Below are 15,276 nucleotides of genomic sequence, written 5' to 3'. Positions count from 1 at the left end.
TTAGCTGTTTTATTTCCGTCATTGGTAAAAGTAGCGGGGCATGGCCATAGAAATTGTCCTATTTAGCCAACAAAATATACAAACAGATCACGTTTGTTGCGAATATCACGCTACAGCCCTTACAGGAAGGTTCCCAGTTTATAGGCTTTTTTCAAGAACTGCTTCTCCTGTGAAGAACAAAGAACGACTTATGTTATGTATTATTTGTCTGAGGAAAAAAGTGGTGAAAATAAAGGTCGTCTTAATCGCAGGAATCGTATTTTTACACGACCTCAGATAGACAATTGTTTATCTCTCTTTAGGTCAACGTAATTTAATTCCTTATTATTGCTAATAAATGGAAGGGAGTGATTCTGATAAAACAATGTGGACATTGTTATGGTTTTAGACACGTTTGAGGGCGCGGGGACACAATCGAGGTCTGCGTTTCACAAATAAAATAAAACACCGTAAAACCTACAAAATCATATTATATTTGCAACAATTATGTGATCGTAGCCTACGCGTCAGAGGGTGAACGTGACGAATCGTCATTACGTCATCGCGCTACAGTGGACCAGTAAGCATCTCCAAATATTACTTTCTCTTTGGTGTCGACGTGATGCAGAGGAGGAGCACAGCGCTGTTGTGTATCAAAAGATGCAGTAATGTTTTAAAGGAAAAGTGGGGGAAATGACGCTTCATTTTATATATCCTTTATTGCTCTTGTGTTTAATCAATCATGGTAAGACATTAAGCTTATGTTATTGTCTCTCTCTTATCTAATTGAATTATCGGCTATTCGACAGAAATGCATTTATCATCTGTATTTTGTAGTGTGTGTTTTTACTTGACCATTGTAAGACATTTAGGCTTGTAGAAATCCCACCCTGTAAAAGCTCATTTCAGGGAGTGACATTCAAACACACAGATCAAGTATCAGCGTATGAATCTCAACAATGATGACATGAAATTAAAAGCTTCATGCTGCAGTGCATTCTGGGTACCAGCACAGTACAGAAGTCATTAGTGCTTCATATTTCTTATTTGTGTGTCCTCGCTTCCTTTCCTCATGTCTCAGCTGCTCCTGTTTTAGGATGTGAGGGAAGAAAATGAAGACAGAGGGACATCTTATGTGGAATATTATTGATCACTCGAGCTTCACAGCATCATCAGCTGCGCTCAGAGGATCTGTCCTTTCGTTGCTGAATTTCGGTTATTTAAGAAATTAATAATAATTAATAATAAAGCAAGATGCCCTGTTGAAATATGTGAGATGTGGGGTTTATTAAAACGGCAAAAGTAAAGCATAAATTAAAATGATTGTGACAGTTGTGCAGTGGTGGTAGGTAACGAAGTAGAAATAGGCCTACTTCGTTACTTTACTTAAGTATTTTTTTCGGGGATCTGTACTTTACTTGAGTATGTTTTATTTGCATCTACTTTTACTCTTACTCCACTACAATATTGAAGACAAAGTTTACTTTTTACTCTGTTACATTTCCCCATGCCCGCTCCAAGTATTTATTACACTGGCTTTCCAAACCAATGAAAAACTTGGTTTTATTTTGAAAAAAAGAATGCGCAAGCTCTTTGCCAGCATACGCTCACATAGCAGTCAGTTCGCCATTGTGGAAGATGACCGCAGAAACAGGTGAAGGTGCAGCTCTGCCCAGCAATGATCCCGAGATTTCCGCTTACCTTGAATCTTGCACATCTTCTGTTTGATGCAGCTAATGTTATGGAACATGTCTATTGCATGGCTGCCAACTCTCACTCATTCAGACTCACGCAATCGACACTTTCCAAACGCTCTCACGACACATCCATTTTCTCACGCACAGAAAAATCGCGAAGCAAAGAGGACATTGACACCGACAGACAAGACAGATTAGGTTACTTTTGATATTAAACAAATTCTCAGCTCTCAGATTCTGTCAATTGTATTACGAAATTTAAACAATAAATACCGTTTTGGAGCTTTTAAATGTGATGTGACAGATAGCTAGCGCCTGCAATATGGGGTGCCGTTAATCTCTTTACTACTAGTTAATTGTAAATAAACACAAATGAACAATAATAGGTAGCCTATGTTGAAAGATACAGTATAACTTACCGAAATGTATATACCTTATACATAATATCAATAAATCAGTGTTTTTCAACCGCGGAAAGAGGTCAATAAAACAGCTGGAGAACAATATATCACATAACGTTACATTTACCTCAGGAAAACAAACATTTAATGACCATAGTATGTTAGTTGGCTGGAAAAATTATTATTTTATAATATATTTAATATTAGTATAAATTAGTATTTTGTTAAATGTGCACTATATATTTATTATATGTTTACTTATATCATTAAAATATTATAAAGTTGTTATTATAATAAAAATCACATGTATTTTTAACATGTAATAATACCAGCTGACAGGGCTCTCTGTAGCCTATGTTTACAGAATTAGGTGAGATTTTCTTAATTTAAAAATTAACATGTATCTACTGTACCAAATATTTATCAAAATGAATCTATATTGAATCAAGATCGGAATCAAACCACAATAATTGAATTGAAATTCACTAAACTTAATGAAATTGTTTAGAATTGATGCAAGTTAGATCTGTTAAATTATTGATATTTACAGTTTGAATATTTACTTTCGGTACTTAAGTACGTTTTAAATCGGATACTTTTGTACTTTTACTCAAGTGATGTTTGAATGGAGGACTTTCTACTTTTACTGGAGTCATTTTTTATTTAGGTATATTTACTTTTACTCGAGTATAATTTTTGAGTACTTTTACCACCCCTGCAGTTGTGAAGGGGGAGGAGAATTTACACGTGCGTCAGGTTTCTGGACAATAAAGACTTCTGCATAGGAAACACCTGTGTGTGAAGCTGAAAATTCAAGGTGCTGTCTGCAAGAATGACAGTTAGTGGTTGGAATTGGTACTGCAGTCCAAATTCAAAATATTGGAGAGAGTTGTTTCCCCTGCCTTCTCCTCCTCAGACTCGACTCTCACGTGGGTTACCAGTTTCAGGGCACGCAAAAGGAACGAGCGCAATTTGTTGCAGAGGATTCTTACACACTGTAAGTTAATGAGTTGATCTATCCGCGTTTAAATATACTCTCGTTCATAAATGATACCGAGGCTTTTTAGGTTTTGTGGAATTTGCAATCTCTGACCCAGTTTGTTTGCTGGCTGCAATACGCTGTGTTTCCTGCTAACTGGCATCCTGGGGTGTTAAAGTACTTATGGGTGAACTGGCAGTGGTTGAGATCACAAAAACCTACTGACAACAGGAACGTGTAAAATAATAAGTAAAATAATGGCTGTAGCAGTGTTTTTAGGAGAAACAAGTATGTGAACTTACAGTGTTTCCTAAATATCTGCAAACATAGTATGGTATTTGTATGCTTTAGGAGAGTGAAAAAGTAACATACAACACCTTTAAGATCTTCAGGAGATCTTGATAATTACAGACAGGAGTTTTTGACCAGGATTGGATCTGAACTCTGCAGGAAGGTTGATCTCCAAGAACATGGGCTGTAAATCAATGATGTTCTTCTGCTGTTTGTTTGCATGATAGATTATGTATCCAGATTGAAAAACATTTTTACAGTACTTTCATTTTGTATAATGTTGTTTAGCTCCTAATAAACTGTTGATTTCTTCTTCAGGAGCTTCTGGTGTTGATACAGTCAGAGTGTCAGTGATGGAGGGAGATTCAGTCACTCTAAACACTGGTGTTCAAACAAACCAACAAGACAGAATAAGATGGTATTATAATGACATTCGCATCGCTCAGATCAATAGAGATCAGAGTAAGATCTGTACAGATGTTCAGTGTAATAAAGATACTGAGAGATTCAGAGACAGACTGAAGCTGGATCATCAGACTGGATCTCTGACCATCATGAACACCAGAAACACAGATGCTGGACTTTATAAACTATGGATCACCGGCAGCAGCGACAGTGAAAAGATCTTCAGTGTTTCTGTCACTGGTGAGTGTTTAAAAGCAAGTCTTGTACATTTAAATCACTTCATTCATGTGTTTAGTGATACTTTTGCAGTGGCATTCAGAAGCATTTTTTTTCTCTTTACCTGTATATTAATTCACATGCAGTATAAAGAAGATTTCTTCATAAACATTTACTGAAAGTAAATTTTAATCATAATGATTTAAATTGGTTAGTTTTTCCATCGGTTGTTAGTTTTGACAGTTGGTTTTGTTCTGGTAATCGTGATTGACAGTTTCTCATAATGTCATCTCTGTTCATCTTTTAAAATAAGCTGCTTTTATTATTTCATACTCAATAGTTTTTGTTGTTGTTGTTCACCAGAAATAGAGGATTAGATATAAATTATGTTTATAAGGACAAAATGTGAATACATGTTGCTTTTCAGACTGAAAGTCAAGAGAGTTTTATCTCTTTCATATAATCCATTTTCATGTTGTCTGTCCCTCAAAACAAGATCCTTTCAGCATCTGTTAGTTTGTGTTTCAGGTGTTTCTTCTGCTGAACGAGATGAAGTGAAGAAAAAGGAGGGAGAATCTGTCACTTTATATACTGGTGTAATAAAAAAAACAATTGATGTGATTTCATGGTATTTTAACGACACTCTCATCGCTGAAATCACTGGAGATCAGAGTAATATCTGTACAGATGATCAGTGTAAAGAGAGATTCAGAGACAGACTGAAGCTGGATCATCAGACTGGATCTCTGAACATCACAAACACCAGAAACACAGACTCTGGAGTTTATAAACTACTGATCAGCAGCGACATCATAAAGATCTTCAGTGTTTCTGTCACTGGTGAGTCTCATTAAGTCATTAAGTACATTTTCCATTGAGCATTTTTAGAAACCCAGTAAATGTTTGAAAAAGTTAGCTTTCTGACTCAATATTAAAATATAATTGAGATCCTCTCTATCATCTTCAAAGCAGACTCATAATTTTGAAGTCTATTGTTGATAACAAAAGTGCATAATATCAGTCAGTTTTCCTGTGAACATTGTTTTCTGTTGAGCTCACAGAGTTGATGCTTTTTTAGCTGATGTTGCTCCAAAACACAGATGGCGCAATTTACAAGTTAAAGGGGTGGTTGATTATGATTTCACTTTATTCACATGATTGACAGTAACTTTAGTCAGTGTGTTATGTTGCTGCTTGAGCATAAACAACAACTGCAAAGTTCAAAGCAAAGGGAGATATTTTCTTTTAAAGAAATTGCTTTTTAAGGACTACAACAAACGGCTGGTAGGGACTACACGACATTCCTCCCGGCTTAGTGACATCACCATCCCTAAAATGAACATAAACCCCACCCCCGGGAACGCGATTTATAGATTATCATGACAGAATATGCCTATCAATGACTAGAAGATAACTTGACATATAAGCTACATAAATTAATCAACTAATCATTAAGAAATGTTGTCACTTCTTCTTGAGTCTCTCCATTTTTCTGACTCCGGTTTGAACATAAAAGACTAAAAGTTTTTGAAATTTTCAGTGCATGGCTGTGTGAGGTAATCGAAGCTGCTAACACACACAAGCTCTTGAAGCTCCGCCCTCTGTGTTGGGATCAGCAGCTTATTTACATTTAAAGGGACAGACACAAAAACGTTCTGTTTTTGCTCCCCCATAAAGAGACAACTTTAATATGTTATATAAAAATATCTGTGGGGTATTTTGAGCTAAAACTTCATAATCACACTCTGGGGACATCAGAGATTTATTTTACTTATTGTGAAAAGGGCATTATACCACCCCTTTAAATCAATATCTTGCGACTTTCATACTGTAAATAAATGTAATTATCAGTCAACAGTATTGGTAAAACCAATTCCCTGTTGATCTCTATTAATAATGACTGCTTTCTTCGTCTGTTCCAGGTTCAGGTTTGTCTTCAGCTGTTATTGCAGGAATAAGTGCTGCTGTTGCTCTGCTGTTTGTGACTGTAGCAGTCGCTGCTGTGATTTACTATCGCTGCAGGAAAACTACACTACCAGGGAAACATGGCAAGTATAACGTACAGTTGATTATACAACATGTAAATTATGAGATTTATTGTGCAAAAATAATCTTTAGAAATTATGTTAATGTATGTAATTGTTTTCTAATTTGGGAGATGGTGTTTTTCAAACAGGAGACCAGAGACGATACTGTCATGATCAGGTGAGATACTGTGAGCACTAAATCTATCTGCAAAACACTGAATTTACTGCAGACGGACAACTGTGAGAACTGTTAAAGTGAATTAGTGACATCATTTAAAAAGAAATCAGGCCAAACAAAGTTTGTTTGGAGTTTGTTTCGGGATTTTGAAACCGCTTGCTTTAAACTCCCTTGGTTCGTGGCGATTATGTTTAGGATGTGACTGTTTTCTCACCCCTGTAATTTTTGTTGAGTGTTTCTTTTTAGTATTGAGAGGAAAGTGTGCAGCACATTTTTTCATATTCATCTAAACTCGCTCTCAGCAGTGCATGCAGCGTTTTTGCATACAGTATATCACTGGTCATGGAATTTCACCATGAGTATAATGGAGACTTAGGTGGTGTGTATCTGTTTGTGTTTTCTGTGTGAATGTTTTGTGGTTTCATTCAGAAATCATCACACAAATACACCAATTATAATTCATGTATTTAAGAGAGCGCTGATCTTGAGCTGTTTCACTTCAGAATGAAGAACAGGGGTCTTTACTTTAATGAAACATCACAGGGAAAAACACATTTTTGAGTTTGTGTAACTGAATCATTGAACATCATGAACATTTGTTTTAACTGTGACTTTGTTTTCTTTCTTTTAGGAGTCCCTTATTGACAAATCAAAGATTGTCACTAATGAGACCTCCCTTCATAAGCCTGAGAATCCACAGATGGATACTGCTAAATGGATGTCTGACGAGACTTCCTGGGATCAGAAGAAGCCTCTGTTGCCGGCTGTCAATACAGAAGGGAAAATTGATCAGAAAGAGCCTCTGTCGCCGACTGTCAATACAGAAGGGAAAATTGATCAGAACGATTCTCTGTCGCCGACTGTCAATACAGAAGGGAAAATTTATCAGAAAGAGCCTCTGTCGCTGCCTGTAAATACAGAAGGGAAAATTGATCAGAACAATTCTCTGTCGTCGACTGTCAATACAGAAGGGAAAATTGATCAGAAAGAGCCTCTGTCGCTGCCTGTCAATACAGAAGGGAAAATTGATCAGAAAGAGCCTCTGTCACTGCCTGTCAATACAGAAGGGAAAATTGATCAGAAAGAGCCTCTGTCACCGGCTGTCAATACAGAAGGGAAAATTTATCAGAAAGAGCCTCTGTCGCTGCCTGTAAATACAGAAGGGAAAATTGATCAGAACAATTCTCTGTCGTCGACTGTCAATACAGAAGGGAAAATTGATCAGAAAGAGCCTCTGTCGCTGCCTGTCAATACAGAAGGGAAAATTGATCAGAAAGAGCCTCTGTCGCTGCCTGTCAATACAGAAGGGAAAATTGATCAGAACAATTCTCTGTCGTCGACTGTCAATACAGAAGGGAAAATTGATCAGAAAGAGCCTCTGTCACCGGCTGTCAATACAGAAGGGAAAATTGATCAGAAAGAGCCTCTGTCACCGGCTGTCAATACAGAAGGTAAAACTGATCAGAAAGAGCCTCTGTCACTGCCTGTCAATACAGAAGGGAAAATTGATCAGAAAGAGCCTCTGTCACCGGCTGTCAATACAGAAGGGAAAATTGATCAGAAAGAGCCTCTGTCACCGGCTGTCAATACAGAAGGGAAAATTTATCAGAAAGAGCCTCTGTCGCCGACTGTCAATACAGAAGGGAAAATTGATCAGAACAATTCTCTGTCGCCGACTGTCAATACAGAAGGGAAAATTGATCAGAAAGAGCCTCTGTCACCGGCTGTCAATACAGAAGGGAAAATTGATCAGAAAGAGCCTCTGTCACCGGCTGTCAATACAGAAGGTAAAACTGATCAGAAAGAGCCTCTGTCACTGCCTGTCAATACAGAAGGGAAAATTGATCAGAAAGAGCCTCTGTCACCGGCTGTCAATACAGAAGGGAAAATTGATCAGAAAGAGCCTCTGTCACCGGCTGTCAATACAGAAGGGAAAATTTATCAGAAAGAGCCTCTGTCGCCGACTGTCAATACAGAAGGGAAAATTGATCAGAACAATTCTCTGTCGCCGACTGTCAATACAGAAGGGAAAATTGATCAGAAAGAGCCTCTGTCACCGGCTGTCAATACAGAAGGGAAAATTGATCAGAAAGAGCCTCAGTCGCCGACTGTCAATACAGAAGGGAAAATTGATCAGAAAGAGCCTCTGTCGCTGCCTGTAAATACAGAAGGGAAAATTGATCAGAAAGAGCCTCTGTCGCTGCCTGTCAATACAGAAGGGAAAATTGATCAGAAAGAGCCTCTGTCGCTGCCTGTCAATACAGAAGGGAAAATTGATCAGAAAGAGCCTCTGTCACCGGCTGTCAATACAGAAGGGAAAATTAATCAGAAAGAGCCTCTGTCGCTGCCTGTCAATACAGAAGGGAAAATTGATCAGAACGATTCTCTGTCGCCGACTGTCAATACAGAAGGGAAAATTGATCAGAAAGAGCCTCTGTCGCTGCCTGTCAATACAGAAGGGAAAATTGACCAGAAAGAGCCTCTGTCGCTGCCTGTAAATACAGAAGGGAAAATTGATCAGAAAGAGCCTCTGTCGCTGCCTGTCAATACAGAAGGGAAAGTTGATCAGAAAGAGCCTCTGTCACCGGCTGTCAATTCAGAAGGGAAAATTGATCAGAAAGAGCCTCTGTCGCTGCCTGTCAATACAGAAGGGAAAATTGATCGGAAAGAGCCTCTGTCGCTGCCTGTCAATACAGAAGGGAAAATTGATCAGAAAGAGCCTCTGTCACCGGCTGTCAATACAGAAGGGAAAATTGATCAGAAAGAGCCTCTGTCGCTGCCTGTCAAGACAGAAGGGAAAATTGATCAGAAAGAGCCTCTGTCGCTGCCTGTCAATACAGAAGGGAAAATTGATCAGAACGATTCTCTGTCGCCAACTGTCAATACAGAAGGGAAAATTGATCAGAAAGAGCCTCTGTCGCTGCCTGTCAATACAGAAGGGAAAATTGATCAGAAAGAGCCTATGTCGCTGCCTGTAAATACAGAAGGGAAAATTGATCAGAACGATTCTCTGTCGCCGACTGTCAATACAGAAGGGAAAATTGATCAGAAAGAGCCTCTGTCGCTGCCTTTCAATACAGAAGGGAAAATTTATCAGAAAGAGCCTCTGTCACCGGCTGTCAATACAGAAGGGAAAATTGATCAGAACGATTCTCTGTCACTGCCTGTCAATACAGAAGGGAAAATTGATCAGAAAGAGCCTCTGTCGCTGCCTGTCAATACAGAAGGGAAAATTGATCAGAACTATTTTCTGTCGCCGACTGTCAATACAGAAGGGAAAATTGATCAGAAAGAGCCTCTGTCGCTGCCTGTCAATACAGAAGGGAAAATTGATCAGAAAGAGCCTCTGTCGCTGCCTGTCAATACAGAAGGGAAAATTGATCAGAAAGAGCCTCTGTCGCTGCCTGTCAATACAGAAGGGAAAATTGATCAGAAAGAGCCTCTGTCGCTGCCTGTCAATACAGAAGGGAAAATTGATCAGAAAGAGCCTCTGTCGCTGCCTGTCAATACAGAAGGGAAAATTGATCAGAAAGAGCCTCTGTCGCTGCCTGTCAATACAGAAGGGAAAATTGATCAGAACGATTCTCTGTCACTGCCTGTCAATACAGAAGGGAAAATTGATCAGAACGATTCTCTGTTGCCGGCTGTCAATAAAGGAGGGAAAATTGATCAGAACGATTCTCTGTCGCCGCCTTTAAATAAAGAAGGGAAAAGTGATCAGAACGATTCTGTCGCCGGCTGTCAACAAATTCAAAAGTGATCAGAATGATGCTTTGTTGCCGGCTGTCAATAATTAAGTGGAAAGTGATCAGAACTAGGTTCTCGCTGACGGGTGTCACTAATCTGATGTCTGTAAATAATTCAAATGTCCACACGAGTCTTAGACTTCAATGAATACTTTGTATTGTTAAACAAACGTGCAGGTAGCATACAGGCATGTACGAACTAAACTCTCTACAACAGCTTGCGTCTTCCCTCGGGGGCACACCCCCCATACGTGCGTAGCGACGTAGCAGAATGTCCTTAAAGGTATAAAACACATTTACATGTGCACATTGTATGACATCTCCCCTTTTAAGTTTTGTTTCTTTCTCTGAGAATACACAAGCTACCAAAGATATCCAGTACTGCATTGATTAAACGGCAAGGCCCTGGTATCCATAGGCTTACTCATTAAACATAATTTCTCTTCACAGTGTCAATAAACTTTTCAGTCCACAAAATCAATAAACAATTCCCTTAAGTCTTCTTTCCCCCCTCCCCACAGTCCATGGCTTGAAGAATGAACAAAATAGCCACACCTTCACAGATTCAACCTTTCAACTGGTTTACTCAGTCTACCAGACTGGGTATGGAACAGTCCAGTCTGTGCCTCTGGTGGTTTGTCACTGGGGGTTGGTGATGCAGCGTCAGCGAAGACTGTAGGTTCAGGCTGCTGTGTGGCAGCTCCTTGCTGTAGTCCATCTGGAGCTAGAGGGTGTGTGTCTCCAGCCACCGGAAGAACATGCTGCAAGTGACGCCGGTTGCGTCTCAAAGTTGCTCCCTGAGGTGTTTCAATAACAAAGGAGCGTGGTGTGATGCTGTCTCTAGTGACAACGGCAGGTGAACTCCAGGCCTTCTGATGGTCCAGCTTCATGAGGACAGGATCACATGGCTTTAAAGAAGGCAAGGGCCTAGTTCCATGGCGCTGATTAAAATAGAACGCTTGTTTCCCCTTTTCCCATGCATCCTTAGTCCTGACCGTTTCCAGATCAGGCCATCGGGGCTGAAGATTTGCCTCCAGTGTTGGAAGGGTTGTCTTTATCTTCCGGCCCATGAGTAGCTCTGCCGGGCTCACACCTGTGGTGGTGCAAGGCGTTGACCGAAAGCACATGAGGGCTTTTTCCTTTTAGGCTTCAAGATTCTTTTAGCAGTCTGAACCCCTCTCTCTGCATGTCCGTTCCCTTTGGGGTTGTGTGGACATGAAGTGATGTGTATAAAGTCAAATTCTCTCGCAAAGTCTTTAAATTCCTGGCATGAAAATTGAGGCCATTGTCAGATACGACCTCGTCTGGACAGCCAAATCTTGCAAACACTGTCTTCAACTTCAAGATTACCTGCGAGGCAGTGGTTGTCGGCAGGTGAAGTATTTCCAAGAACCAGGAAAAATTGTCTGACACGACAAGGTAAGTGTGTTTGTTATGATCGCACAGGTCCATAGCAAGTCTCTTCCAAGGCCGGTCAGGAAGGGGTGTAGAGATGAGAGGTTCTTTCCGCTGGCTGGGTTTCATCTCACAGCATACCTGACAGGACTGGACTTTTTGTTTGATTGCTGATGAGATGCTGGGCCACCATACGGACGCATGGGCTCGCTCTCTACACTTTGTCAAACCCTGGTGTCCGTCGTGTATTCGGTTCAGGATGTCTGTTCTCAGTACATCTGGAATTACCATATGGCTGCCTCTGATGACGATACCATTGCATTCAGATAATTCAGCTTTCATGGGAAAATACTCTCTGATTGCTGCTGGGACATGGCCTATATACTCTGGCCACCCTGACTTTATGTACTGCAACACCAATTGTAGGTTATGGTAGGCTGCTGTGGCTGTCTTTATGGCCTCAAGCCTACGTGGGGTTGCAGGCAGGGCATCTACAACGGCTGCTATATAGCACGCTACGTCCGAGTGAGTGTCAGTCTCTGTTTCCAGGCACTGTAGTGGACTCCGTGAGAGTGTGTCGGCCACTGTTACGGTCTTCCCTGGTGCATATTCTGCCATCGGTTGAAATCTCATAAGTCTCATGAGTAGTCTTTGGCACCGTATTGGCACGTTGTCCAGGTCTTTCTGATTCATGAGTGGCACCAGAGGTTTGTGGTCAGTGACCAATTTGAAGTTTTCAAGGCCACACAGTTATTTTCCAAATATCTCACAGGCCCAGACGCTCGCCAAACACTCCTTCTCAATCTGTGCATATCTGGTCTCGGCATCAGACAGGCGACGTGAGCAGTATGCCACAGGTTTCCATTCCCCTTCATGTAGCTGCAGCAGTACTCCACCTATGCCATAACTGCTGGCGTCAGCTGAGACAGCAGTAGGCCGGTTCACATCATAAAACTTCAGGACTGGAGAAGTGGACAGGATGTCTTTAATCCGCTGGAATGCCTCCTGCTGATAGTGGTCCCACGTCCATACTGACTTGGACTTTAACAGGTCATAAAGTTGCTGACACACTGTAGACAAATTTGGAATGTATTTCCCTAAGTAATTGAACATGCCCAAAATACGCTTTAGGTCTTGCACGTTCTGTGGTGGTGGGAGCTCGCGGATTGCCTTGACTTTGTCAGGGTCAGGTCTCACACCTGATTTGTCAATGACATGACCCAAGAAGTGACGCTGGTCCTGCCTAAACTTACATTTTTCTTTGTTTAGCTTCAGGCCGGCTGACTCGATCCTTTCCAGCACCTTGCTGAGACGTTGATTGTGCTGCTCTGGAGTATCTCCATACACGAGGACATCATCCATGAAGATAGCCACCCCTACCAGGCCATTGAGGGTCTCAGTCATTTTGCGTTGGAAGATTTCCGGAGCACTCGTGATTCCGAATGGGAGTCTTTTAAACGCATCTCCCAAAGGGTGTTATGAATGTGGTTAACTTGGCGCTTTCTGGGTGTAGAGGTATCTGCCAAAACCCGGAGGCAGCATCCAGTGACGTGAACATGGTTGCACCACTGAGTTTAGCAGTAATTTCCTCAGCAGTTGGAAGGACGTACCTCTCTCTCCTTATAGCCTCGTTTAACCTCTTCAAATCAACACAGATGCGCACCTTCCCATTCTTCCTTGGAACTGTCACCATAGGCGCACACCAGTCAGTGGGCTCAGTCACAGGCTCAATCACCTCATTTTCCTCCATGCATTTTAATTCCTCTTTTACTTGTTGCAGTAGAGGCAACGGGACGCGACGAGCAGTGTGCACTGTGTATGGCTCAGCATTATCTCTTAACCGGATTTTAACAGGTTCGGTTTTGAATGTTCCGTGCTCGCCGAATGCTTAGTGGACTTCCTCGACACGTTTCACAAGCCCCATAATCATTGCTGTGGCTCTGCCTAACAGATTGTTCGCGTTTCGGCCACTGATGACATATACTGGGAAAGAGTATGGCTTTCCTTTATAATCTGTGCTGGCTTGGAACTTTCCTAAACAGTCCAACTGACCACCTGGGCTGCACAGTGTGATATTAGATGACTCCAATTGCTTGTCGGGAACTAGTTTGTTGAATGCCTCTTCACCCATAATGTTTACATCTGCACCCGTGTCAATCTTGAATTTGACCGGTGTTGTTCCAATTGTAAACTGTATTGTCCATCGTTCATCACTTCTGTTTTCATTTGTGACTGCACCCAGGAAGTATGGTGTCTGTGAAACAGTCTCTGTCACTTCTCTGACTGATTTACTGTAACATTTCTTTTCCCAGTGACCCACCTTCTTACACTTGTTGCATGTAGAGTTCCTGGCTGGGCACCTTTCCGGATGTCCGTGTTTCAATTTTCCGCATTTTCCACATTTCGAGTCTCCTTGATCACTTTCTCTCTTTTTAGGTTTCCACGTGGGCTTTCCTTTGCCTAATCCTCTCCCTCGGATTTCCTCTACCGCTGCATGTGACTCCCCCTGCACATGAACTTGGAGTGCAACCTCCTCAGACTGGCGAACAGTTGTAATGGTTTGGGGAAGTGTAAGATCAGCCATTAGCTGCCATTTACGTGACAGATCCTTGTCTAAAATGCCCACAACAATGCGGTCGCAGATGTGTTCGTCTCTATTTACGCCGAAGTCACAGTGTTCAGATAACTCATACAGGGCTCTGATAAACATTTCAGCTTTCTCACCAGGCCGCTGCGATCTCTGGTGAAAACAGGCGCGCTCGTGAATCACGTTGCGTTTAGGATAGAAGTATGCGTCGTATTTTCCCAACACAACGTCTATCTTCTTCTCATCCCCCTCCGTTTCGAAGGTGAAAGACTTGAAAATGTTTTCAGCCTCAGGCCCCATGGCATAAATCAGCGAACTGACCTGAACTTCGCCGTCCTCTTTACTCAGTTTAGTGGCCAGCTGAAATCGCAGGAAATGTTGCTTCCAGTCCGCCCATTCATTTGGACGATCAAAAGCGAAACATTCCGGAGGATGAAACTTGGCCATGTTTTCAGAGAAGCAATGTGTCCATCAAACGCTTCTGACACCATGTAAATAATTCAAATGTCCACACGAGTCTTAGACTTCAATGAATACTTTGTAGTGTTAAACAAACGTGCAGGTAACCTACAGGCATGTACGAACTAAACTCTCTACAACAGCTTGCGTCTTCCCTCAGGGGCACGCCCCCCGTACGTGCGTAGCGACGTAGCAGAATGTCCTTAAAGGTATAAAGCACATTTACATGTGCACATTGTATGACAATGTCCCTTATTCAGACTGAGACACTACATATAATAACATTAGCAGCAGTGAAATCAAGAGTGCTTGAGGATTTCCAGTGTGTGTAACATTGGAGGGATTAATCCTGCACTGTTCCTGTCTGATTCAGCTACTGTATTAATCCCTCTAACGTTACATAGAGGGATTATTACGTGAGATTACTACATTACATTTTTTTGAAAAATCATTGGAATGCTTTTTCAAAAAAAGTTTATGTAGTAATGTCAAACTGCAAGTGCTCTTCACCGATCATATGCAAAAAAGCATGAGAATTTGATAAAATCTGTACTGTAGAAAGACAGTGGCCAATCAGAGGTGTAAGTTAGTCAGAATCCACTCAAAATGCTGTAGTTTTTGTTCAGAACCGAGTTCTTCGCGCTCACAAATCCACTCTTTATAACAAACACATTGCAGACATGATATAAATAAAAGATTCAGTGTGCAGTGTTAGACAGCTTTGTTGATTATAAAGAAGATTTGTGAGATTGCGATGAACAGAGTAAGTGACAACTTTTTATTGATTTTAAATGAAGCATGAACTTTGTAGTATTTTGGATAACAATGTTTACGATAATAAAGTTGACAAGATCATGAAAAATAAACGTAATAGTTCATAACATGTTATGTTGGACTAATTTAAACACTCATCACG

At 41.1% G+C, this 15,276-nt stretch overlaps 1 protein-coding gene across 1 annotated transcript; it reads left to right on the top strand.

The window, feature by feature from the left end:
• Window positions 1–589: 589 nt before the first annotated feature.
• Window positions 590–9,650, top strand: LOC143736364 (uncharacterized). Its single transcript, XM_077227102.1, has 7 exons — window positions 590–724; window positions 3,666–3,992; window positions 4,497–4,808; window positions 5,891–6,016; window positions 6,145–6,173; window positions 6,805–9,569; window positions 9,638–9,650. Exons 1-7 carry the CDS (start codon window positions 673–675, stop codon window positions 9,648–9,650), a joined length of 3,624 nt encoding a protein of 1,207 aa, XP_077083217.1. The 5' UTR covers window positions 590–672.
• The last annotated feature ends 5,626 nt before the right edge of the window (window positions 9,651–15,276 follow it).

This window comes from Siphateles boraxobius, unplaced genomic scaffold (genome assembly GCF_051911475.1).
Source record: "Siphateles boraxobius isolate OS27281-9 unplaced genomic scaffold, OSU_SipBor_1 13, whole genome shotgun sequence".
Lineage (NCBI taxonomy): Eukaryota > Metazoa > Chordata > Actinopteri > Cypriniformes > Leuciscidae > Siphateles > Siphateles boraxobius.
The sequence above is the reverse complement of the archived record's forward strand: the minus strand, read 5'-3'. Positions and strand labels throughout refer to the sequence as shown.

Bases quoted from the DNA above. Each gene is read 5' to 3' on its own strand.
- LOC143736364 (XM_077227102.1), top strand. From the start codon at position 673: ATGACGCTTCATTTTATATATCCTTTATTGCTCTTGTGTTTAATCAAT. The intron at 4,809-5,890 runs GTGAGTCTCATT...CGTCTGTTCCAG, and splicing joins CTTCAGTGTTTCTGTCACTG to GTTCAGGTTTGTCTTCAGCT. The intron at 6,174-6,804 runs GTGAGATACTGT...TCTTTCTTTTAG, and splicing joins GACGATACTGTCATGATCAG to GAGTCCCTTATTGACAAATC.